General features: G+C 42.0%; 1 protein-coding gene across 3 annotated transcripts; it reads left to right on the forward strand.

Moving 5' to 3' along the window:
- dachc (dachshund c) lies at positions 1 to 26,863 on the forward strand. Of its 3 annotated transcripts, none has more exons than XM_067610401.1 (11): positions 1 to 1,472; positions 9,246 to 9,355; positions 12,934 to 13,044; positions 16,531 to 16,709; positions 18,641 to 18,761; positions 18,895 to 19,035; positions 22,548 to 22,744; positions 23,286 to 23,436; positions 24,427 to 24,555; positions 24,837 to 24,908; positions 26,281 to 26,863. In XM_067610401.1, exons 1-11 carry the CDS (start codon positions 889 to 891, stop codon positions 26,316 to 26,318), a joined length of 1,833 nt encoding a protein of 610 aa, XP_067466502.1. In that variant the 5' UTR covers positions 1 to 888; the 3' UTR covers positions 26,319 to 26,863. The 3 variants fall into 3 exon arrangements, with proteins under 3 accessions (XP_067466502.1, XP_067466499.1, XP_067466501.1); XM_067610398.1 differs by having other exon boundaries at positions 10 to 1,472; positions 24,798 to 24,908; XM_067610400.1 differs by having other exon boundaries at positions 11 to 1,472; positions 23,289 to 23,436; positions 24,798 to 24,908.
- Positions 26,864 to 27,012: the final 149 nt, after the last annotated feature.

Genomic DNA, 27,012 nt, shown 5'->3' on the forward strand with positions numbered 1-27,012 from the left:
AACATCCTTTAAGAAGGCACCTGATTTACATTTTTTTTAGTTATAGGCCTGTATAACAATTACAGTAACAGATATAACAATTCATGTCCAATTTAAACTCTAGTTTGAATTTGACACTTTTTTATAAACTAATCTGATTTAATATTTTTTTATTCATAAAAACACCAAAATGTCCAGAGAGTTTTCCCTTGTCTAGAGTCTATTTTTGTATTTTATTCTGACTCTATTGGCTAGAATAAGATTTAACAAAGTCTCTCTGATGATGATATAACTAGTATTTAGACATGGATAATATTTGCTCACAAGAAACATTACTACAGTAATCAGGTCATTTGTTGTTGTTTTTTCAAGGATAATGCAATTATGCAACTATTAGTCCCAAAATATGTTAAGGGAAGATTACAGTGATACCACGAGGGTTTTTAAAAAAAAATGTCTTAAAGAAGACAGATTGAATGCCACAGACACATTAAGTCCCATCAGAAGCATTAATATTAAAGTGTATTTTCGTTAGGCGTTCATAAATAGGCTTATCCATAGTTTATGTAGGCTAATCTTTGCTCTCTCTCCTCTGTGTGTGTGTGTGTCTCTCACTCTCTAAGAATATGCCCAGGCAGACTCCTCCTCTTTATGATAATGTGACAGTAGCATCTCCAGCTCTGAGACAAGCCTCCACTCATTCTGATTCAACTATGTGATCTGTTTTTCCTCACACGGTCCCTGTCTCCTCTTCTCTCTCCTCTCTTCTTTTTATCCCCCTCTCCTTCTCGTCACGCTCAATGCGCAGTTTCCCCTCTCGCAAAGCGGCTGCATTTGTTCGGCAAAGTTACTTTCTTAAATAGTTGACTTTTTTGAAGTTTACTTTTTTTTATTTTCTTATTCTCGGACATGACCACTATGGCAACTCCGGCTACTGCGGCTCTGCTCCCCGCCGCTCCTCTCGGGCACCACCCGGCGCCGAGTTCCGTCTCTCCGGCCACCAACTCTCCGCCACCTGCGGCCACCTCAGCCGCGTCTTCCCCGGCTCCACCGGTGGCGCACCCGGCGCTGCTCCACCAGTTCAGGGCGGACCTTTTACTATCGAACGGGACTCCGTTGAAGACCGGAGGAGCTGCGGTGTCCAGCGGCGCTAAGCCCGTGTACGCCACCCCGTCGCCCGTGGAGAGCACGCCGCAGAACAACGAGTGCAAACTGGTGGAGGTGAAAGGTGCCAAGCTGGCCTCATTCACGGTGAAAGACACGGAACTCATCTGCCTGCCTCAGGCTTTCGACGTCTTCCTCAAGCACCTGGTCGGCGGGCTCCACACCGTCTACACGAAGCTGAAGCGGCTGGACATTGCCCCGGTGGTGTGCAACGTGGAGCAGGTCCGGGTGCTGCGGGGGCTGGGGGCCATCCAGCCCGGGGTGAACCGGTGCAAACTCATCTCCAGGCAGGACTTCGAGACGCTCTACAACGACTGTACCAACGCAAGGTGAGCTGGATGTGAGGGGAGGCAGGGGAGGCAGGGGAGGGTGACCCCGGGGGGGGTTATCCACCTTACTTTTGAGGGGGTGCAGCAGGTGGGGTCATAAAGCAGAGATTAAACAGGTGGGGAGCATCCACCTTCATACTTTTCTATTTGATATCAGTCTGCAGGCCAAGATGAAAAAAAATATCCAGTATATGCATCACAAAAGTCAAAATAAAATCCCAAATTTGAATGTCACTTATTTACTGATCCGTTTACATAAAGCTTATGCTGTTATGTTATATATTGTGGTATAATTATAATATTTCAGGACTTTTTGCTTTTATATCTGCATGAAATTCCTCTTAGAGTCTTCTATAAGCCAAACATGTAAGCTATATGGGAAAAAAGGAACATTGCAATTATAGTTTTTCTTAAAATAGAGTTAGATTTGGGGGGCTGTATGCCATATGATATAACTGGAGGTCCAGTTAACCCTTTTTATGTACCACATTGCTGCTGCTGCTGCTGCTAGGTCTGTTACTAATTATCATTTTAACGCATGATAAACGTTATGATGGTGTTGATGATAATGAATTTGAGTAATCCTAATAAAAAAACACTCTTAAAAGTTTGTCATGTTATCACAAGCAATGATCTCTCGCTCTCTCTGACATGCACTCACACACACACACACACTACACTCTTTCTCTCTCTGTGTCTGACACACACACACACACACGTACACACTCACACACACTGAATCTGACACTGTCATTCTGAGAAATTGATTCTTCACAGAAATTAATTAATTTTCATTTGGCCCCAAGCGGCAGCTTAAATCAGGACAAGCTCACTCACTCACTCACTGATCCCTTTGCTCTCTCGCTCTCTCTCTCCTTCCTTAATAACTCACTGTCTTATCATATCAACACTCTTTAGCCCAGAGCATCAGAACAGAGGAGATGATTAAATGAATTCTCGGTATTTATGATGCGATTATGTAAATTAGCTGTTTTGCAGAACTCCGATGGTGACCAACTACATGGGTCATCAATCCAATACGCCACAGAGATGTTTGGATAAAGGGGGCTAAATTGGCTGGGATTTGTGGTTTCCTGGTGCCTCAGTCTGCTGTTGTGCAGACCACATGCTCATAACAGCATGGGTTTGAATCCAGAGGAGTGTGGATTAGCCTTGGTTTGGGGAATTTATATTGTTTGATAGTTAATCCCTGCTCCTTGGAGCATGAATGATCCAATTTACACCTGCCAATAAATGCAGATTGGGGATACGTCAAGATTTGTACAGATAGACACACAGAAAAAAAAAAGATTTTCAAATGTATAAACTACTTTTTTCTTGGGTGTAGGTCAAATCATCCTGGTGCTTTAATATGACTCTATTTTAATCTTTGAGCTGATTTGTATAGCAGGTGTAAGGGTTTGGATACAAGCTTTGACTTGTTGAGTAAAACCAGAATCACTCCGAAAAAGAAACAAACCATTGTGAGAATCAGCTCCGAGCTCCATGTGAGTGGATTAACACCTGCGCTTAAGCGTTTGAGACCCTCCAACCAAGACAAAATCCAGATGCATCTTACGGCTGCTTTGGGGATTTCTTCTATGTCAGGTGTTAATGGGAATGTTGTTATACAACCCCTGAAAATACACAGCCTCCACCATCTCTAATTATACACACAACAGCCTTTAGTTAATGAGATCTGAAAACATCACTCGTCTGAAATCTTCAAACAACTTCCCAGATTCTTTGTCTGAGGGCTTCAAATGAGCTGTGGTAGCCATTAGCGTCAGCCTCATGCAGTCCCTCGTGCGGATGGAGTGACGTACAGTAGCAGGTAAAAAAAAAAATAAAAAAAAAAAAGTGGAGCTCCAGATTGTTTTGGTTGAAGCAGGAAGGCCGGACGACTAAACCGAAAAAGTTCCGAGGACATCTCCAGGAATATGATGTTAGGTCTCTCTGACAGCGTCAGGCCTCAGTGAGGTTTTCGTTACTGATTAAGACAGCCATCACTTATTATTTTCCAGTTCAGTACGGTCAGACAGGCTGGAGGAGAAATAACAGCCTTGTCTCAGAGGTTAACTTTTGCCTGCATTCACTGGTCTCTTCATCTTAAAAATGCAAGAGTCCAATGAAATGTTTGGAAGCACAGGTTATAGAAGTGTCCTCTGTTTATCATTGTTTTTCCTTTTCCTCTTTGTCTCGCTCTTTTACGCCTGCTGTGCACAAACACACACACGCACACACACACACACACACACACCCTGACCACTGACTCATCAAACCATGAAGAAGGGCAGACTTCACCCTCTGTCAAAGCCTAGTTATAATTCATGCATAGGTGGCACACACACTCTTCCTCTTTCTGTCATCTCCTCACACAGACAAACACACACACACAAACACAAACACAAACACATACACACACACACACACACACACACAAACTCACATGGTCACGCCTGTGTGTTTGCTGGCTTTGCTGCTAAATGACATTAGTTCCACAGAGAGAACATGGCGTGTAGGAGGCAACCTGATCCTCCGTCCCTTTCTTTCTCCCTCACAAAGGAACAGTTTCATTCTCTGTTAGGGACACACATCAAATAGCTCGAAGCTCAGGTCAAACTGTGTGTGTGTGTGTGTGTGTGTGTGCGCATATATTTATATATGTGTACTATTTATATTGTGTAAAATAGAGGCACCCCGACCTCACATTATATAAAAGTAGTGTAATGTGGCAAGGTACAAGATCTCTTGTTACTTTTTAACAAAAGCGTGTGTTAATAGCAACACATGCTTTCTGCGTTTGTGTGTGCGAACACCTTCTACACACAAAGACCTGAAAAGTAGCACAAGATACGTGTTTCATAATCGCAGCTATTTTAAAGGACCAGTTTGTCCAAATTACAGAAAACAACTATTCTTTCATTTGTAGGGCTGGGTATCGGTACTTGATACCTTTTTAAAGTATCGACGGAAATAACCCAGTTCCAAGTAGTATTGAAACTTCTCCAGTCAAACGATACCTGTATTTGATCCTTTTTGTACCCAGATCTCGAAAAAACAAGACTATTTGTATGCTTTTGCTCGCAGCCAATCACCACAAGCGATTTAATGCGTGTGAGACGTGTGATTGGCCCACTACCGCAGCAGCTACAGCCCACACAGTCTGTAGTGATAATACTTCATCGTACAGTTTTGTACAGTTACAATTTCAATTTCAAAATGTATTCATATAAAAATCACTTGCACGGGGAGGAGTGATGGCATTTTACACAACTGCTTCCATTCACATGATGGATATTGAATGAAGTAGGGGAGAAAAAAAAGGTATTGAATGAAGTATCAATTGGTATTGGTATCACTTTAAGGGTACTGGTATTGGTACTGGTATGGTAAGTTTTTAAAAGATACCCAGACCCACTCATTTGCCATCTGATATCTACCATGCAGTTTAGTTTGAGATATCCATCTCTCAGTTTTCTGCCTCCACCGCAATACAACAGAGGTGATTTGAATTTTGTTTGTGGTTCTTGCAGCAATGAAAAAATGACAAAAAATGTTGCAATAAGCCATTTTGGATAACAGTTTACAGACAGACAGCTAACAGGTTCTTCTTTCTACTGAAGAAATACTGTAGTCCTGATTAAAATATATATATATATATATAGTTGACAGCATGTTGTGTTGCTGATCCAGAGTAACAGGGACACAGTTTCTGAGAAGAGATGTTCCTGAAAGTGTTGTGAGCATCACAAACTACATTCAGTTTACCACCATCGTACAAAGGTGCCGGCAAAAATCTGAAAAACATTCTGCATGACGAGATACGGCTGGAGGTAAATGAGAAAATATGTTTTCCTTTAATTCAAGGTGAACTGACCCTCTAAAGGAGACGGTTGATGAACAAACAAAATTAACTTTCTACGCGTTAAACCGAGTCCACACGTGTTTCTTTGAAGCTCTTACGACCGGGGACATTTACCAAAGCGGAGTCAAATATGAAGCAGGTGTAGAATAAACATCAGACCAAAGAAACTGTTAGAGAAATCAGACGAACGATAAACAAGACGAAGAGGCCTGCGGAGCGCAACAAAAGCCCGCTCTTTGTGTTTCTCAGTGGTAAACCTCGGCCGTGCAAGTTGGCAGCGGCGAGCCCGGTGTTTGTGAGTGTGTGTGTGTGTGTATGTGTGTGTGTGTGGGAAGGTGGACTCCTCAAAGCCGAGCCCCATTGCCATGCCATAACTCACTGTCAATGTGAGCAGCATTAGGATGAAGGGGAGGAGGGCTATGTGTGTGTGTGTGTGTGTGTGTGTGTGTGTGTGTTAGGGTGGGGTGGTTAGCTCAACTTTAACCTCCGCGCTCTTTTGATGTTTTATAGAGACGAGGACGATGAGATAGAGAGGGCCTCCGTGTCTTCAACTATGACAGGTCTTAATGGAGTACGCACTAACACACACTTTTTTACACACACACACACACACACACAGTCTTGACATCGTCTTGACCCTGGAATGTGGGAGAGGAATGCAAGGCGGTATCAGTTTAGGAGATCAGATTCTTACCATGATCAAACGTCCTGTGCGTGTGTATGCGTATATGTGTGTGTGTGTGTGTGTGTGTTGTCCCGCCTGCTTCTTTCATGACATCATCACACAGGCTTTCCTAATAACAATGGTGCATGAAGCTTTTTTTTTTTTTTTTTTTTTTTCAGCCCCCGATTTGAGAGGAAGATCACAACATCAATCTTTGCCTGTCTTCTCTAACCAGGAGCATAAGTCTTCCTGCGTATACAGCGAGGACGATATGATTTATCAAACCAGACCGTGACAGCGAATACAAACCCGTGTGATAAACACAGATTGAAAGGATGGGAGCATGGGAGCTGTAAACCGCTGCTAATATATTCCAAACAAAATCTTGTTTGAGCTAGTTCTCTTTTTTTTTTTTTTTTCTCCCCCCCCCCCTCACATAAACACACACACACATACTGTACAGCTGCTACCTATCAGCACCTCAGTCCCTCCAAGCCAGTAGCTGTTCCACTGTTTTGACTGTAACACTTCCTCTTCTTTCATTACTTTTCTCTTTCCTCTGAGTGTGTGTGTGTATTTGTGTGTGTGTGTGTGTGTGTGAGCGAAAGAGAGAGAGAGAGACAGAGAGAGAGAGATCTGTCATCTTTGTTATGTTTTGTTTCTGTTCCACCTGTGCTAAGCTCCAGCTGCCATGTTTGCCGTTTCATGTTTCAGGTAACACACACACAAACACACGTTAAGCTTAGAGGGCAGAACTCAATGTACAGAGCACCTCTCTTTAAAAAAAAAAAAAAAGTGTGTGTTTGTGTGTGTGTGTGTGTGTGTGGCCAGAGCGTTGGCATGAGGGAGGACGTCTGGGTGAGATTTTAATTAAAGTTTGAGACAAAGAGGTCATAAGCCATACACCCCCTCCTCTACACACACACACACACACACACACACACACCTTATACACACATTCTCAATCACACACACACACACACACACATACACACATACAATGCACTGTTTTCTCTCTTCCCCCTCCTCTCTCTCATTCCATCCCCTCAGCTTGATGACTTTTCCATGAAAGGCTTTTTCATTAATCCTACCTCAGGGAACCGGTGCTCTCCAACCTCACTCACACACACACACATACACACACACACACACTCACACACAAAACACTCCTGCATGCACAACACACTACAGGTCACTTTGATGTATCAACGCACTTGCAGACTAAACACAAAATTAGGTTCTAGTTCTTTATGCCCCCTAAAATGCAACATATACAAAGGTGTGCACACACATGCACATGCACACGCGCACGCACACACACACACACACACAGAGGCCATTAATTAGTGTGTGCAAATAAACAGTAGTAAGGGAAAGGGAAGCGGCTGCAGTAAAAACCAACCACAGTCTTTGGTCTCTGTGTATTTTATTTCCCCTTACTGGTGTTTGCTTCTGCATTTGATTTTGTGTGTGTGTGTGTGCGCGCGTGTGTGTTTTCATTTGAGGTGTTTCAACATCAGTTGCATTGGAACTGTGTTGCTTTACCTTCAAACTGGAGACCTAAAAATACATTTCCTGCTTTTGTTGAGCACAGTATGCTGCTAGATATGCACTGCAAAAAATATTTTGTGTGATGTGAATGTACCCCAACCCCCTATAAGAACAACACACACACATTTTCACACATTGATCCCTCTTGCACATTCCTGCTGTCTGTCTCTCTGTCATGTCGAGAGTGTGAATGTATATCTACCTGAGTGTGTCTCTCTCTCTCACTGTCTGCATGCCTGTGTGTGTGTGTGTGTGTGTGTGTGTGTGTGTGTGCGTGTGTGTGTGATATCTGATGTCAGCTGTCACATCCCAGTCGGTCTGGGCCCATAATAAGAGACAATAATAACAACTCATTAAAACCGAGGGCAGGAACTGTGGAGCTCATCGGCTCATCAAATTAACCTTTGAACACTTCATACACACACACACACACACACACTCACACACACATGCCACACACAACTGCTCCCACACCGGTGTGCGCTCATACACCCACACACGCATGGTACCTGTTTTTCTCACACAGTTAGTGACTACACAATCTTTCTCTCTGTCTTTTTGTCTCACTCTCACTCCATCTTCACCCCCCCCTCTCAGTCAGTGGGTGTGTCAACAGGGGATTGGTCCTTTCTGCTGGGTAATTGATGAATTATATGCAATATGCAAATGAGGCGCCATTAATCTCCTGACTGACAGCTTCGTTTATGGGGCCTTAATGACGGCTGGATTAGATTCTAATTAAAATCTGCTCAAAGACACCCCACGCTAGGAAGCTGCTGCTGCTGCTGCTGCTAGTCTATCTCTCCCTCTTTTTTTTCTTTTTTTTTTACTCTTTCCCACCTTTTCTCACTTTCTAAGACTCTCCCTCTCATCTTTTCCTCTCACTTTACATCTCCTCATCTCTCCCTCCCGTCTAACTCTTCATCTTCTTTATTGTTCTGTCTGTTTCTTACACTCCCTGTCGCGCCTCTTCCTTCGTCTCCTCTTCCCCCTCTCTTTTCCCCTCTTCCTCTCACTCCGTCTTTTAATATCACTCATGCACACGGACTCGTATGCACGCATGCCCGCAGACTCATGTTAGCTGATGTCAGGCTGGTATGAAAGGAGATGAGCTGCGCTGGTTGTCATTAAGCCTGATGTGGCCCGTGTCATTCCCCCTGTCAGGACATTCACACCGTTTAGTTAGAGCCAAAGTGATGTCTGACAGCTTTTCACGTACTTCCTCCAGGATTGATTGAGCATGCCCGGCTCAATCAAAGCATGTGAATCTGCTTGTAGTCACAGCTTCTATTGAGGAAATTTGTGGCGTGGCGGGAAAGAGGGAATGAATGACCAACTGAGAAAAGGATGGAAAGGGAGGGAAGGCGAGCAAACACATTTAATAAGCAAACAAATGAATGAGTAAGCTGAACAGTAATGAGGTGCTTTATTGATGCCATAGGGAAACTCCTTTTTTGCTTGCTCGTATCCACAGGGAGGTCAGATTTGCTGTACAGCAGCCTTCCTGGAAGCGGTCAGGTTACAGTGTTTTGCTTGTTGACACTTCAGCAGGATCAGAGGTTTACAGACTGAAGGGCAGTCTCTCTAACCAGGCCACCCATCTCAGTCTCAGCATGAAAACTCACAGACTGAGAGAGTAAAGTATTAAACCGCCTAATAACTAACGTTGGCTTGTGTTCTCTGCCCACAGTTCGAGGCCTGGCCGACCGCCCAAGAGGCTGCAGAGTGTGACAGAGGGCGGGACTCACCACATGCTGTCTCACAGCGGTCTGATGCACGCTGGGATCATGCCTTCTGCAGGTGACCACCCAGGACTCTCCGAGCACATACAGTACATTTTCCGAGTACACATGTGTACTTGAGAAACAACAGGAACACAGACATACTAAACTAGCACTGCTGAGAAAATGTTTTGCTGACACCATGTAATTATGATGTCCACCGCGCTTGTCAAACCGAGTAGTTTTGCCTCAAATTGAATGCATCATATTCAAGTTTAAAAGTTTGCACTTTTTAGAGAAGAAAGTGTGGAAAAATAATTTGATAAACACAATTACAGTAAATGATATTTTTTAAATCCCACAGTGTTATCATGTATTGTTTTATCTATTTCACCATTTTTAAGATTTCCTTTTTTTAGTGTAGATAAGGGATACTTGCTTCTGATATTCTGCTTCTTGCATTTCGTAATTTTTTTTGATGATTACCAAAAAGTCACCATCAGGATCTAAAACATTTTCAGGCTACAGTCACATCAGTAACTCTCACTTTTCAGAAGTTTATCTGCTGCCCTGAAGTTACAGCAGCTTGGTAAAAAAGTGTTTTCCTTCACAGTGCTAAGAGGGGACAAAGAAAGCAGCAACACTAGTGTAGTCAAACCTCATCGGTGATGGTCATTGACACATCAGAGCCTGTGGTCAGACCACATAGCAGTTAAGGAACATAAAGACAATAAAATTGCAGTTAAGTGAAGTAGTTATGTACAATGTGTAAATATAAGTATAAATAAAAATAAAAAACTCACAATTAATTAGTCAAAATAAATAAAAGAATAAAAAAATAAAAGCTCTGACTTGTGAGAAAATATCAAAAATAATAACAAGAAATAAAGATGCCCTTCTCCATTTAATAAAACCTTTTGACTGGAATTTATTTTAAATGATTTATAATTAAAAGTAGTTATGCTATTTGAGAGACTTTGAAGACTTTGAAACTTTTAAGACAACCTCAGTAAATGAATTAAGTTTCTGCTCGTTCTCTAAAACTTTTTGTCAGTAACTGTCAGTAATTAGACGTTAATGTTATTAATGCTGCTGCCAGTAAAACAATTACTGCTGGAGCCGAATGGTCACTGCGTATAACCTGGTCGATTCCAGCCAGGGAGCTCTGTTGCATGTCTTACCCATCTCTCCCCCCCCATTTCCTGTCACTCCACTGTCAACTGTACATTAAAAAAATGTCCAAAAAAAAGAAGTGCTATTGCTGCTTGTTGCAAAATCACTTTCATATCAATGTAGCCCAGTGTAACACACAGTGCTATTTTCAAACAAACCAGAAAGATAAAATATGATAGAATTGTTTTTCAACTAGAAATCATAGTTAAATCTTAAATATGAAAAAAGTGAAGAGATATCAATTAATTTTTAAAGTTGTCCAAATACGTCCAATTCAGCTGCCTGTTTAACTTGTATCAAAGATTCATTAAAAGGAGAATAAAGCCTCTCTGACTCTCGAAATCGTCAATTTTCACACGTTTTTCATAACATCAAGGCTCGTAATTCTTCTGTGCTGTACAGAAGTCGCAGCGGAAATTCCTCTTTTTGGCTCATACGAGCTGCTTTAAAGAGTGAATTAGTGACAAATTGTTGCTTCAGCTCTCAGAGGAGCTGTTGGCAAAGTTCAAATTTTGTGAAAGTGACGACCTGGCAGCCATCAGTATAAAGAAAGAGTAGGTTGCTTATGCAGAATGGATACACGATGGGGGCGGTTTTCACTACTTTTCCCGATGATGACACATTGTACCCATCATCAATAGTTTGAGGAGGCGGGGTTCTGGGAGGCAACCTGAGATTGATTAATAAAATTAGCATACGCACTGCTGACACCTGAGAAAAGAACTCATAAGTTGCAAGTTTGGTCTTTTTTTTCTTGAACACATACTCTCCTGTTGAGTTGTGTAAGATTTATATTCTCTTAGACCTTTGAAACCTGTTGTTGAATTAATAAAGTGATGTGAAGTGATTCCCCATTATTATTCTGTAAATGTCACTCTAACCCATTCATTAATTTCATATGAAATTACATTTCAGGATAATTCAAATATTTTGTAGCACAGGTGGAAATCTGTTATCTGCAATGTCAGAATCTGTCTGTTTCATAATTTGGTTTTATATTTTGAAGAGCAGTCTTAGCCAAACGCCTGCTAAAGGCCATAGCACTGCTTGTTCTTGTCACAAACAGTTGTGTGTGAGCAGACTATCATGTGTGTGTTTTGTGTGTGTGTGTGTGTGTGTGTGTGTGTGTGTGTGTGTGTGTGTGTGTGTGTGTGTGTGTACAACAGAGAAAGGGAGAAAAGTAATTGTTGGCACCTCACCGCTCTCAAAGTTGCCCTTGGCTTTGTGCTCTTCGCTGCAACCTGATCTTTTCATTCCCCGCCTCAAAAGAAGCCATTTTCTATTAGCCTCCGCTTCCTCTCACTGTTCAAAGGTGCTCGAGTGTGTGTGTGTGTGTGTGTGTGTGTGTGTATTTGTGAGTGTTGTGTATGCACGAGCGTTCAAGAGCATCTTTCTCAGTGGGAAAAGAGTCTTTTTCCACCAAAGGAGAGGGCACGGCGGCAATGTCAGCGCTACTGATTAGAACTGGCCACATGAGAGGGGAGAAAGAGACAGAGAGAGGGAGGACATTTGAGCGTAAAAGGCAGGAAAAATCTTTGATGTGATCCTCCTTAGTCTTTTTTCTCGCCCTCTTGCACTCACACATACACACACACACACACACACACGACGCGGTGGCTTATGTCCCGCTGTGATGCTGACATTTGAAAAGGTAAAGTAAGGAGAGGGGATGGGAGGAGAGAAGGGAAGAGAGAAGGAGAGAAGATGAGAAGAAAAGGAACAATTTGTTGTGGTTGTCGACGTCTCGGACAGAGCAGACTATTCACCTCAGACGCCCATTGTGTACGGGGGGGGGGGGGGAGAAAAAAAAGAAAAACACTCAGCAGTTCAATTTGTTGCAAATGTTTAGATGTATCCACGATCAGGAAATTAAGACTTATGGTTTGTTTGTATTTCCTCAGCGGTGTTTGCACAGTTGCGTGGTTTGTCCAACTTTAATAATTCACCGTGTTTGTCTGTATTAGTGCAAGAGATATTTAATTTTCTGTGGCATAAGATAAGAGTTTTAAAGGTTGCTCTGTGGGTCAAACTACCTTCTGAGGTTCAAGACACAAATTAAAATGCAGCTCAGCCCTCCTGCCACATTTTGTCACTCTGCAATTCGGTATTATCCAGAAGAGCGCAACCTCTATTAAAAAGTTTTTTCTAATGCTTCTAATTTATACTGATAAAGAAGTACTTTCTGGCAAGAGGTGGAGAGTGTCGTCCTGTGTGCTGTGCTGTGGGATGTGATGTCCCCGTGTGGGAGAGATGAATGTCTTGGCTTGTTCCTATCACTGCTGATTCCCTGGAAAACTAAATGGCCAGTGCAGCGGTGCAGTCAGAATGAATGGTTGGCCTCTGTCTTCCCATGACAACCTCCTGCCTGCCCACTGCTCTAATCCTCCACCGGGGCCATTGATCTGGCTCTTATTGATTCTTTTTTTTTTTCTCTCTTTCTTTCTCTCCTTCTTTTTCTGTCTTTCTTTCTATCTGTCCTCTCAGATCTGTCTGCCCTAGCCAAGAAGATCAAGCTTGAGGCGATGGCCGGTTACCACAGCAACCAACAACATGGCGGGCCAAACGGAGAGAACGGTGATCACAATCCCGGGTTGGGTGAGTCTCATTCTCGTCTTTCTGTCTGTCTGTCCACACACACACACACACACAAACATATGCATGCGTGCGAAATGTTTAATTACGGTCGTATAACACGTCGCACGGTTGTTGTCCGTACACATCTGCGATGCCAAGTCAATACGACTTGAGCAGCTGTGTTTGCGTGTGCGGCTGCTGAACCAAGCTGATTAAAACCAGGATGTGACATCACCTCTGTTGCCTGTGCGTTTCCTTTCGAGAGACAGTGAATGAAAAACAAACTGCAGCAGGGATTAGTCAGGCTTTCAGATGAAATAGACATCTGGGTCAGGTAATCCAAACCATCAAAACATAAGGAGCAGATTTGTGTTCTTTATCACCATTTTTTTTTTTTTTCACTTTTCAGGTCATGATAAATGCCTGTGTGTGAATATTTGCTTCAGCTTGGATTTGTTTGCATACTTGTGGGATCCAATGAGATTCAGGAAATGTTTCTGGAAAAACACAGTTGGTCATCCGCTCTGTAGCCTCAAAATGTTCCCCGCAAATCATTAGTACTTATTAGTCATCACTTCAAGAGAACATAGACCCAAAACAGCTCTGTTACTCATGCTCAACATAAATTACTCATGCTCAACATGAATAACATATGTTCATATATGGTAAAAGGAAATCAGGAAGACAGAAAGTCTTTTGCTTTAAACAGCGTGACCTCATTTACAGTAAAAAAATCAGACGACACAGATGGAGAATTTAAAGCTTTATTTTACCCTTGAAAAGCACAGAATCACCTCATCATGGAGCTGATTTCTACTAGTCGCTCATTACTCAGGTGCAGGTGTCATTTTTAGTCACACCTAACACAAAACCGTCCCCTCCGTTTGCGTCGATCTCAGGCTTTGCAGTAGAAGGAGAGCGAGCCGGCAAAAGTGGAGCAAAAGTAGGATGACAGCGAGCGCAAGCGGGGTTGATAGAGAGATGAATAAGATGAGAGGCTGAAGCCAAATCAATAGTCTTCTCTCTAATTCACTATCCTGAATGCAAACGACAAACGCTGGACAATCGATGGCGGAGCGGGACACGCGCACGCTTTCATGCGAGCGCACTCACACACACACACACATACACACACACACACACGCACAAACAAGTCGGATGCACCGCCCCCACAGTTATCGACAGGTTAAAGCGACATCAGTGTGTTTAGACAGATGACAGGGCTTATGGAGGTCTGTGTGGAATACGCTATGAACCTGGGACACACACACACACACACACATACACATATACACACTAACATGTGGAGTGCACTGCAAGGCTGCAGGACAGATATGATGAAGAAGAGATTGTCCTTGTGCTTTTTTTTGAAATTACAAGTGTATCTTTAAGCCCTCTACTGTTCTTTTTTTGTGTTTTTTTTTTTTTCCTGTCTGTAAACACTCCCAGTCTTAAGCTTTGTTTACCATTGTATACACTCAGTTAAGACTGCCAGCATCTGTGTGCAGTTAGGTGGCATGGTTACCACCAGCCATTATAAACCTGTAAAGCTTAATCACTATAGAGTCAAGTGGAAACACACACACACACACACACACACACACACACACACAAAGAGCACACAGGCAGGCATACATACACACATAAGCACGATTTGTTTTTTCCATACCGCCACCCACGGCCTTATGGGAAGGATAGGCCCCTACCGGAGCTTTAACCACTACAAAGGCAATCTCGGATTACACACACACGCACACACTCACAAATGCTGAGTGTGACACCTTATGGGCCGGGGAAAAGCGGGAGCGGCCATTTCTGCATTTAACAAGATCTTCTGGGAAATTTACACTAACTGTTTGTTTACAGTAATGGTTTGTTTGGATAGACATAAGAGAAGCACTTTGACTTTTGATGTTTTTTAATGAAACATAAGAGCGAGTGATGGGAGGGCAGAGAAAGTGAAGGGGGGGGGGGTTGGTGGTTGTTGGTGGTGGTGGTGGTGGACAGAGTTCAGAAGGAGAGAATGAGAGTGAAAATGAAATTATAGGGGGGAGGGTGGGGGGGAGGGGGGGGGGTGACAAAAGTGGAGCGCTGGTTTCTAACCGAGGTTTAATATTTGGAGTTGGCTGCTAGTTAATTGTCGGAGCATCTGGTTGTTTAGCTCCATTCAGACAGATCTTTTGTTTGGATTGGTTTCTGCTCTGGGCAAGAGAGAGACTAATCTGCCAAATGCACAAAGCTCTGCGCATATGTCCGGCGAGCCCGACTCATGAAGTCAACGCCTCACCCTTTATTTCTTAGTTTGCCTTTTCTTTCTTTCTCTTTTTCCTTTCCTTTTTTCTCTCTTTCTCTTCTTTATTTGTTCTATTTCATCTCTCCTCTTTGGATAGCCTTTTTTTTTTTTGTTTCCATCCACTCGTTCTATTATTTGTGACAATTGTGCGGAATAGAGTCCAAGATTTTTTCCTTTGTGTTTATAATTACCCAGCGTGCATTGCTGGCCCAGCACCAGGACTGCCATCAGCTTCTTTTGTTCCACTTCCTCCCTGTGTTTCTTTTGTTTTTGTTTTTCCTTTTATTAAATGATAAATATTTATGTCATTTTCTCCCCCCACACCCCCCCCCCCCCCATCCAACACAATTGTTTGTTTCATGAATAGAGGGACCGCAACAGCCCACTGGGGTGCTGTTGAGAGGAAGGATTTTCTTTAAAGATAGTGGATGCTTGTCTTAAAGAGAGGAGTGCGAACAACAGATTGGCCGAGATAATAAGAGTTTGGTTTCAACTGCTGAAAACGTGTTGGATTATCGTATGGAACTCAGGGGCACTGAAGGAAAAGTCAGCCAGTTTTTAATAACTCCAGAAAGGCTCACATGTGTTTTTGCAGGTGACACTCACACACAAAAAGCATTGAAAGCGTCACAACAACATCTTTAGGCCTTCACTGTCTTTATATATTTGTGTTGTAACGAGCAGGACGAGAGTTTGACAACCTCTCTTCTACTTCCTTCCCTTTTCTTCGACTCTCTCTCCTCACTTATTACTATCGCATTCCTCCTGTGCTCATCTTTTTCATGCTCCCTAAACCTTTGACACGCACACACACACACACGCACACGCACATATTTTCGAGTCGTGCTTTAGAAGCAGAGCAGTCATCCAGGTAATATTGACATCACAGAGGAATGATATTGGTGTACAGTTTCAATCCTGTCATCAGAGATCCAGAGACACGCAGGGCTTTCAGTTCAGTGCACACTACAGCAGAGGAAGGCCTGTAAGCTGTGAGAGATAAATACACCTGAAAAATGAAAGAAGAGAGAGTCGAGACCTGTTTCATGTTGGGTGCATGTATTGTGCAGCTTTGATGGCCTTTAAACAGAGCTGCTGGTCTGACCTTTGCCATATAAGAAGCAACAGTCTCTCACTCTACTGTGCTCTCTCTCTCCTTCAGTGACGCTCTATTCTATTCTATTTTATTCTACCCCCCCCGCCCCCCCCCACAGTGCTGGACCAGTTGCCCTTCATGATGATGTCACATCCTCTGATCCCTGCCAGCCTGGCACCGGCCTCCGTTTCCATGGCGATGGGCCAGATGAACCGACTGAGCACGCTGGCCAGCATGGCCAACGTGGCGCAGCTCCACGGCAACCCCTCTGCCAGGGCTCCCACCTCCGTCATTAAGGTGAACTCAGAGGCCCATCAGCCTGGTGGGTCTGACCACCTGCCAACAATTGTCTGAATCCATGAGACACTTGGGAACTCTGTTTTAGTTACACAAAAGTGTGGTGTTTCAAAATAAAATTTAAAAAATTTAATCGTAAAATCATAAATCATACACACCATCATTAAAAAAATTACGGCCAATATATTAAATAGTTTTCCAACATTCAAAGACATCTTTCTTATCACTTAAATTTTCAAATAAATGGATCTTGTGATCCTTTACACACAGATTTTAGAGTACAGTTGATCTCTTTTACATCCATAGTTATGGCTAAAAACTGGTAATTGTCTGCTGGTGGATATCACACATCTGGATCACTACCAGAATGTAATCAGTTGTTCCATGGCTTAAGGCCAATCCCGTATCTATTTATAAGTTTTTGAGTATCCTGCATACAGACAGAAACTTGGACCGTCTTGGCCAAGTGGTCACTTTACTTAAAAACAATCCTGTCACTCTCAAGACTAATTCATAGGGCTTTGGAATTATTATATTTTACCAGAAATGTCATGTTGAAGGCATCAGTCCTCACAAAGTGTGATATCTCATCATGTTCTCGTCAGAAGCAGGAAGTCATAAGTCCGGTCATAATTTTAAGGATGCAGACCATTGTTTTTCCTAACGACTGGGTCCCAAAGATTTGTAAAAAGTTTCCAGGCTTATTGGAATGAGCCCAAATTGTTCTGGTAAAACCAAAGAATGCCATATTTCCAAGCCTTTCTCTAAAGATTAACTTTTCCTGTGGATGATTCTATAAAACCAAAGGGTAGTAACTAAATATTTGGTTAAAAATGAGTTTGAGGTTTTACCACATAAGTGCTGTTAACATTTCTGTGAAAATGTCTGGGTGTTAGAACATGCCATCACACTTACTATACTGAGACAGCTAAAGGAAGATGGCTGTGTCTGAAGTCACTCATTTTTACCCTCAGCCATAGTGTCTGAATCCCGACTCTGCACCTGTCAGTTGTTACACAAAATGATGATGATCCATATGTCCAAAATCTTAATGTACCGCTCACTGTAGTGTAAACTGAGTGGTGGACAGCTAATCAGCTGATATCAAAACTAGCTTTTGATAGCTAAAGCTATTTTTTTCCCCTTTAGGTCTTGTTGTAATTGAAAAATATCTGAGAGGATGAACTGACATGTTGGTAATTTAGTAATCAACATAACTATGTAAGCTTAGCTAAATGCAGTCATGATGAAGAAAAAAAGCAACTAAACTGCTAAAAGGTAACTGGCTTAGCTTAGCAGTGTAGCAGTAACTGCAGCCTCAGCTTTTAACTCTTCATGCAATTTGGTGTGTTTAAGTTACCTTTAAATCACATACTTAAATGTATTATCTGTATTATCTTTTGTATAAATTCTAATATGGGATTGACAGAAAGACATAAAATAAAACAGACATATACTTAATCCCTATGAACTATGAATTGTTAATAAAAAATAATCAGAATAAAGTATTATTTTAAAGTAGTATTTTCTCAAATCAGTGTTCAAATGGACACAAATGCTAAAAACAAAACACATAATTGTAGACACTGCATTTTCCCTTTGCATTTCTTGAAGATTATCCAAAGACAGAGTGTGTATCTACATTTTTAGGTATCATGCATGGTCTATGCCAGTGATTTTAGTAGGATTATCAGCTTTAAAAAGGCATAAAAATGGAAGCATTACAACCTTACAGCCTGTCACACAGTTTGCTGGCAAGCCTAAAAAAGTTTAAACACATTTTTCATCAGTTTCTGTTTCAGTAATTACTGCTCTCTCCTTTTGTAGAACAGTATTGTGTCCGAAGTTTCGTGTTGTCTTTATTATTATGTGCTGAACTTAATCCATCATTTCATTCATTTGATCCTATGATAATATTTGTTGTTCTGTAGGAACGAGTGCGTGACAGCCCCTCCCCTTCCCCGTCATTGGAGGAAGCTCAGATGTCATCCAATCACAGCAGCAGCGTGTCGAGTTCACCGTCTCACACAGAACGCACTGCGGAAACCACACGTACGTACTTACCTGTGTGATCTGCACGCGATGAGCTAATCTGAAAGTAGAAAATGACGCATGCATTTTGAACATCCAAGGAAAAACTGTTAAGATTGTATGATCTTTTTGACTTTTCATATCATCTTTCCAGACGCGCTCCATGACGGCCTGTCATCGAGTCACAGTCACAGCGTGTTAGGACATTCTCCCGGTATGGTGGCGGGAGCCAGAGAGACAGACAGGACTTCAGTAGAATACAGCAAGGAACACAAGAGGGGCCACACTGACAGAGGTGAGATATACCGGTATATTCATATAGGTTAAATCAGCTTTGGTTCTGGTTCAGCAGAACTTTTATTTAATCCCAAATTTAAATGTAACTTTCATCTTGTATTTAGACGTATCTGTCTTCTAACTGAGTTGCATTGCTTTCATTTACTGAACAACAGTGTCAGCTTCACTTCAAAGGTCAAGTTTTTGCTGTTTTCAAAGAATTTCTTGCTAAGGTGATTAATCATTTAATGATTGTTAATGAGTAATGATTATTTCTTGGACAGAGCAGTTGCCATGGGACAAAGCCTGTCAATACAGTACAACAAGCATTCAGTTTCAATGAGCTGAGCAAACCCTCAGGTTTTAATGCTTTGAACAATCCATCCATCTATGTCGTCACAGAATACTCTGGATTTCTAAACTTGTGGCAACCGTGTGATGGTTTCGTCTCTAGTATTTATTTTAAAAGAGAAAGGGCGTCTAATAGGTTGACAAGAGAGAAATATCTCAGTAACAGGTCGATAAGGATTCACTCACCCCTTCTCTCTACCTCCTTTCCTCCTCCTCTCTTCCTCGCTGTCGGTGGCCTCCCTGGCTTCCCACGGAGAGCAAAGACAAATAATTCTGCAAAACAGGGCTCCATTAGACCAGGAAGCGGTGTTACATTAGCGAGCCATTTGCCGGGCCGCGGCCTAACGAGCCAGGCGGCCTCCCGCGCTCTCAGCTGGACCTCATCTGCATAACGACCGCCTCCCTGTCGTTAGGGCCCGCGTTGCCACGGTGCTGCAACGTCAGTTGTTTGGTTCTCTCTGTCAGGGAGGTTTGCATTAGCTTAATGAGGACTGCTCAAGGACAAACAGTCAGCAGAAATCTACAGCGAGAGAGGGAGAGAGAGGGAGAGAAACGGAGAGTTTGTATGTGTGTGCACGCGCCTGTGTAAATGTATTCTAATACTGAATCACATTATTCAGTAATCGAATCTAAAAATCACAAAGGCCTCCCAGGTAAGGTTTCAGATGCTGTCAGGTATCTGTGAACATATTGACAAAGCAGTGATGGCACCAGCAACATGAATGCCACGCATCACACATCACATTTATGCAATTGATTTTCAATTGATTTTCCTGCATGCAAATGAAACGCATGTACATTTGCTGGATTGCATGCTTTTGTATTTGACCTAGAACATCACAGGATAGGTTTATCATGGAGTTTCAAAGAGCACTTCAGCGCTGTCATTCTGTCAATCCATTGTGTGTGTTTGTGTGTGTGTGTGTGTGTGTGTGTGTGTGTGTGTGTGTGTGTGTGAAGGCATGTGTGTGAGACGGTTTTGGCTGTGTGTGCTGTTTCAGTGGTCTTTGAACAACGTATCCATGCAGCAAAGATCAGAGGCCATCCCTGACACCTCACTCCCATTAACCAAACATCAGCAGAATTTTATTCTCTCTCTGTCTCTGTCTTTTTCTCCCTCCCTCCCTCCAGTTCTCTTCCGCTGACTGGCAGTCTTCACGTGGTGATGTTCATTAGCCCTGGGGACGGGTGGGAGAGGAATAAGAGAGGGGAAAAAGGGAGATGAAGTTGGGAGAAAAGAGAAAAACAGACAGTGACCTTGGTTAGGGAGATGGGTAAATGATCAAACGAGCTGGCAGCCGTGTGTACGTGTGTGTGTGTGTATTTATGCCAAACGTGTGTGTGAGTGTGAGGTAAAGTAGGCGTAAAACAGTAACTCAATAAAGGATCAGTCACATCCAAGGAGCCTGGGGAGCCCACGCTGCTGACTGCGCACTTCAGCGGGTACGAATGTGTGTTTGTGTGTGTGTGTATATGTGTGTGTGTGTGTCTGTATGTGAGCCACAGGAGTGTAGTTGGATGCCCTCCGCTGAGCTCGCCAGCACCTGCTAATTACCTTTCTCTACAGAGCAATGCTTTTAGCAAGAAAGAGGGAGAAAGAGAGGAGGGGGGGGGGTATTGCTTCTCATCTGTGAAACACCTTGAATGTGACAGTTGCCAAGACGTGAGGCCGAGGCAGAGTAGGGGAGGTGGGTGGATTTGGAGCAGAAGATGCTGTGGTCAGCTAAGTGGAGAAAACACTGTCATTTGTCACAGACGGAGAAAAGTGCCAGATATCACATCGCACGTTCACACTCGTCTCTGCTCCAATAACCGCCGGACTCCCAGGACGTCTCCGTCCTCAGTGGCTCGGATGATAGTAAACGCATAGTGAGCAACTGCCTGATGTGTGGAAAAAAAAATATGCAGAAAAACGGCTAATCTTCATCTCCCTCACTGTCACGATTTGGGAACATGCAGTTCTCAGGTTTACAAACAGATGGTCATCCATAATGCAGCTTCTTAGCTGTTTTTATGGGAGATGTCAAGCTGTGATGCATTATCAATAGGCAGAGTGCCATCTAATAAAGGGTAACCACATTTTCAAAACCCCTAACCAGGACCTCTGTGTATGTATACACGCACACAGTAATTAGTGTAAACACCTATTTACTGCTGGGCTTGATATGTTTACAAGAAATCAAGTAAATGTATTAGTAAGGTACAAATTATAGAAAATTGCATTCAACCTTGATTACATACATATTTCACTGGCCGACGCATTAACTGTTTGGCTCAAACATAACACCTGAATGCTTTGAAACAATGTATTAAACAGGGAAATATGTGTATGTTGTTGGTGATAGCGGAAACTGCTCACGTTAGTCAGTGGCACAGGACAGTTAGTTGACTTAATTTACAAAACACAGAACGTTCCAAGTGCTTTACAGAAGGCAGTGATGAAAAAGAGAAAATGAAACAGATGTACATGTTTTGTTTCTGAGGGATGGAATAAAACATTTTCAATTTTTGATGACATCTATCTCTTGTTGCTGCTGAGGTTCAATGCACTTCTTGTCAGCTGTTTTGGACAAAAGCATCCGCCAGATGAATGCACTGTAATCTAAAGAGTAAAGAAAGATGCAAAATGTACAAGCCACGAAATATAAATATGTAATAGCAAGAAAAGACAAAGAAAACAAATACTTTTTAGATGATTTTTAGAAATGTGTACCATGAAAAGACCAAAACAATGTTTTAGTTTGTCTCTCAATACTTTCTGATGTCTACCCTGTCTGTTTGCTCAGACCCAAAATCATTTGTTTCAGACAAAAATCTTTCAGGTCACAAATAGATACCTGAATAAAATAAAACTGTAGAAATAGTGCATTTGATTGGGAATATTTTCAGTTGCAGCTGCAGTGCCTGTGTTCATCAGAATCAAAGAGTATGTCACCGAGTGCAACGGTGTGGCTCATTGATGTGTTTTTAATAGTGTTTTGGACAACAATGGAGCGCTATGGAACAGACGAATAAGTATATCAGGATATCAGGTTTTGGCAACACAGACAAGGATCAGTTCATTGTTGCTTTGGTGCTTTCATGGGATTTGTTGACAATAAGAAAAAGATGTTAAACTGATTCAGCCAGAAGAATATTGACCTTACCGACTAGACATCAAAATGTCTCTCTTCCTTCTAGATAACAGCTCCTTGGCCACCCAGACATCTAGGGAGAGCGGTGATAGACAAGTCTACCAGAAACCCCCATCAGGCAGGGAGGCCTGTGAGAGGGTATCTTACCCTGCGGGGCAGAAGCTCCCAGCAGGTCTCCACCACACTCCCTTCATCTTCCCGGAAGGCTTGTCCTCCATAGAGACCCTGCTCACGAACATCCAGGTGAGGCTCTGCCGGGGTTTTATTATTATTACACTCTGAGATGAATAGGAAGCGAGATGAGCTCCTCTTTGGGATTTCCTGAAATGGTAAATAGCAGACAAGGCAGACATTTAGGATATGAAGTAATTGGGATAGGCGTGTGCTGACTTGCCTCTCGGATTTTACATGTCTTTGTTATAGAGGAGTCACAATGAAAGGATTGAGTTTTCACTGGGGGGGAAAAAAACATGTTTTTAACCTCCTCTGATTCTGATGTGATGGCAGTTAAAAGATCAGCTTTGACTTTCATGAGGTTAAAAATCAGATTTATTTGTTTTTTTTTTCCCCCTGCCTGAGTAAATCCAGAATTTATACACCTGAGTAAAACAGTAGACTAAAACACTGCCTGAGGATGAGTTTTACATGCGCTCTTTTTTTAAATTAACAGCTCATTTAAAAATATTTTTACAGTATACGTTAAGAAATGTCTGAAGAAGACAGACATCTCTCCTGGCTTCTGTTCAGTGTGTAACCTGTTGATGTGTGCCTGTGTGTCTCCAAGCAGGGTCTGCTGAGGGTTGCCATAGAGAACGCCCGGGCGCAGGAGAAGCAGGACCAGCTGGAGAGGACAGAGCTGAAGATGGAGCTGGTCCGGGAGAGGGAGCTCAGAGAGACATTGGAGAGGCAGCTTAGCATGGAACAGAAAAACAGAGGTACGCGACAGCACATCGAGCATCACATATCTCACAGCTTAATGGATTTAAATTGCTCAGGTAGACTCTGCAGAGACAGTGGAGTTAAACCCTCAACTATCAGTGTTATCTTTAGATTTTTATTTTGAGCTGACAAGTGTCGACTGGAGTGTTGATTGCTCCCTAAAAGAGCTACTATCGAAGTGTAAAATTTCCAGTTGTGACTTATAAACATGAGCATGATGTTCTCTATTTTCGCATATTTGCACGACAGTTTTTCCCCGTGCAGCTAAACAAGGTTGGTCTAATCAACTTCCAAGCGACAGGAACTTGAAAATCAGATAAGGAAGTGAGGACACCTACTGTATTTTACCCCTCAAGAGCTTCTGCAGAGGTGAATTAGACTGAAGTTGGCAGTAAACTACAAAGTAAATCAAGTTTGGCACACACGGCGCTCTGAGAGCAAAGGCCAGTCAAGGACAGTCGGTTTAATGAGGTCACAGCAGATGCAGAAGTTTGCAGGTTGTGACGGAAATTGACCCAAAACGACTTCACAACTGAATCCAAATGTGATGCTTCAGTTTTGTCACAAACTTGTCACACTTCCTTTCTGAACACATCAGTTGTGATTTCATTCACATTCACACGGTATATTATACTTTCAGTAGCAGTAAGTAAAGTCTTTGGTTTAGACATAATCAGCAGGGAGTTTATTGGCCTTACTTACTAACTATAAATCAATATTTCATTTAAACCACAACCAAACAACAAACACTCCAAGCTTACAATACCTTCATAGACCCTTAAAGCTCTTGATGCAAAGATGTAGGAATTGGACAACAGTTGAGGTCAGGAAGCACAGAGAATACATGCAAATATATTAAACGTGTTCTTACAACAACAGATACAAATGAAGTCGAGCATAAAAATATTAGGATAATCTGAATCATGTTTACTTTGCTTACATACTTTATCATCTGTCCCTCCTTCTTCTTCTTCTTCTCTGTTTAGTTCTGATCCAGAAGCGCCTGAAGAAGGAAAAGAGGAGTAAGAGGAGACTACAGGAGGCCTTGGAGGAGGAGGTCAAACTCCGTGATCAGGCAGAGCACAGCCTGCTGCACACTGCCAACACACACACAGGTACGCCAGCAGACAGATAAACACACACACACACACACAGGTACGCCAGCAGACAGATAAACACACACACACACACACACACAAGCTTTTTTTTAAAGATGTCATGAATTCTGTATTTCTGCTTCGTCTCATAACTGAGTTTAGTCTTATTTTCATACTAAATGTCACCAAGCCTTCAGTGCAACATAGCCTTGCCTGTTCATTAGCCTATAATTAAGTGTCTTTATTAATTAATGACCAAGCTACAGGCCATCAATCATCAGCAGCCCCTCCTCACACAGAGTCCGTGACCCAGGACTTGGATGGGAGCAACCATGATGACAACAGGCTGGACACCAAGGCAACAGTACAAGGTATAAACAAATACCACTCCCTCACTATGAAGTTCTGAAAACAAAGACATATTCTGATGAGTAAAAATGATGTTGTCTTACATTTATTTGTCAGAAAAGATGCACAAAAGCTGCTGTCACAAGTCAACTTTAAGACAAGCGACCTTATTGGAGAGTTTTGAAATTCTACATACTTCTTTTATTTAACCTATGAATAGAAAATATCAAAATTCACATTAAGTAAAAACATTGAACTCAAAAGGTTTTTAAGTTTTTTAAGCTGTTCTCCACAGAATTACTGATACTGACAGTGTGAAAAGATAATTTCTTTAAAAGTAAAGTTATGTCTATAAACATTTGAAAAGGTACTGCACCAAGGTTGTGTGAATAATTTATTCATAATCGATGGTAAATTGACTTTCATGCTTAGTGCGATGTAACAAAATACTTCAGCTCTTGTCTTTGTTTTCTTTAAAGTTTACTCCTACTATAGAATCGTGAAATAAACACTGATATATCTGCTGGTGGGGATTTATTTCGCTTCTATCAACTGAGCTAGGACATCATATTTCATTATTTCACCTACTCTGCTGCTTTTGATGCTCAACTGACCAGTCTACTGGAAGGGCTTTCAAAGATTTCACAGGGAGACCGCTCCTGAGAAATTGAACAACATTAAATGAAGCGAGAGGCAGTTCACTGAGGCTACTGCTTTAATGGAGACGGGCGTTTAATATATTTATTTTGCCAACATTATTGTCTTCACAGGGATAGATTAATGAGAAAATCCCACATGTAACATCTTAAACAGACAGAAAAAGAAATAGCAGTGATCTCTAGCCCGGCCTCATCAAAAGAGTGCATGGTTCCAGCCCACCTCTGCTCCGCGCCGTGCCAGGGCCGCTGTAGCAGACAGCTAGCTTGTTCAAAGGCAATTTTTAATTGAATGCCAGTGAAGCAAGAAGAGAACTGGCCACTAATTAAAGGCTGTCTTAATTGTCCTCGTGACGAGTTTGTTTGGACATAATTTGCATAATTAACACCCAGTAATAAATCATTTAAAGGGGAATTGTCTGTCAGACAGCGGGGCAGGATGTGGTTCCTTTGTGCCAGGAAGTTTTATCGCCAAAAACAGGGATCAGGGGCCGAAAAACACTTTCAACCCAGCCTTACGTATTAATGATCTTTTATTAATGATCTTAGGTCAAAGCTGTGTAGGCTCTTGTACAGTATTTGTATTAATGAATTAACAGCGTAAAACCTTTTTCCTGTTACGGTTGCCGTCATGGTGGTCTACCCTCAAGAAGTGAACTGCCTAATTTGATTACAATTTATGTAAATTGAGAAATGTTTAAATTATAATTATTAATCTGTGTTTCTTTGCGGGATTCAGAGGGCAGAGTGTTCCTTCAGACCGCTGGGATGTACTGAAGACGAGCTGGAAGGACGGATGGATGAATGGGTGGATGGATGGAAGAACAGAGTGATGAAGAGCCCTCATTTATGAGATATACAATAGACAGGCACGCTCAGTCGTGCAGTGGCATCCGAGATACACATCCCCACCTCCTCAAGGGGGCATCCCTGCATTTCAAGGGTGACATTTGAACTTTTTTCATCCTTCTCTTGTTTAATTTATTGCATTAATCACAGAATCTCGGCCGTAGTGGGAACAGTATTTTATTCCGATGATGTGTTTTTTGACCGTGTTTCTTTCAATCAAAAGGTTTTTAGATCCTAGCTGAAGATGACCATAGTTGTTTTGTCAGTGCTGTTTATCTGGACACAAGTGATGAATATAACTTGTAACAGAGTTGTGTACATATATATAGTCATCTTTTTTTTTTTTGTTATTATTATTATTATTATCAAAAAAACATAATGGCATGTTGTACAGTCAGTAAATGACTTGTATTGTGTATGTTATGCAGTAGTGCAGTTTGACAATACAAACAATACAAATCCTTTTTATTAAACTGTGTCATTGCTTCTTTCTTTATTTCACACAAGCAGTCTCTAAATGCATCGTTGGTCTAATTGTCTTTTCTAGGTGAATGTTTAGTTTCATTGATTTTCTTTGAAATACATTGAACTCCTCTGAAATGTAGATTTTTATATATATAGC

Source organism: Thunnus thynnus, chromosome 14 (assembly GCF_963924715.1).
Source record: "Thunnus thynnus chromosome 14, fThuThy2.1, whole genome shotgun sequence".
Taxonomy (NCBI): domain Eukaryota; kingdom Metazoa; phylum Chordata; class Actinopteri; order Scombriformes; family Scombridae; genus Thunnus; species Thunnus thynnus.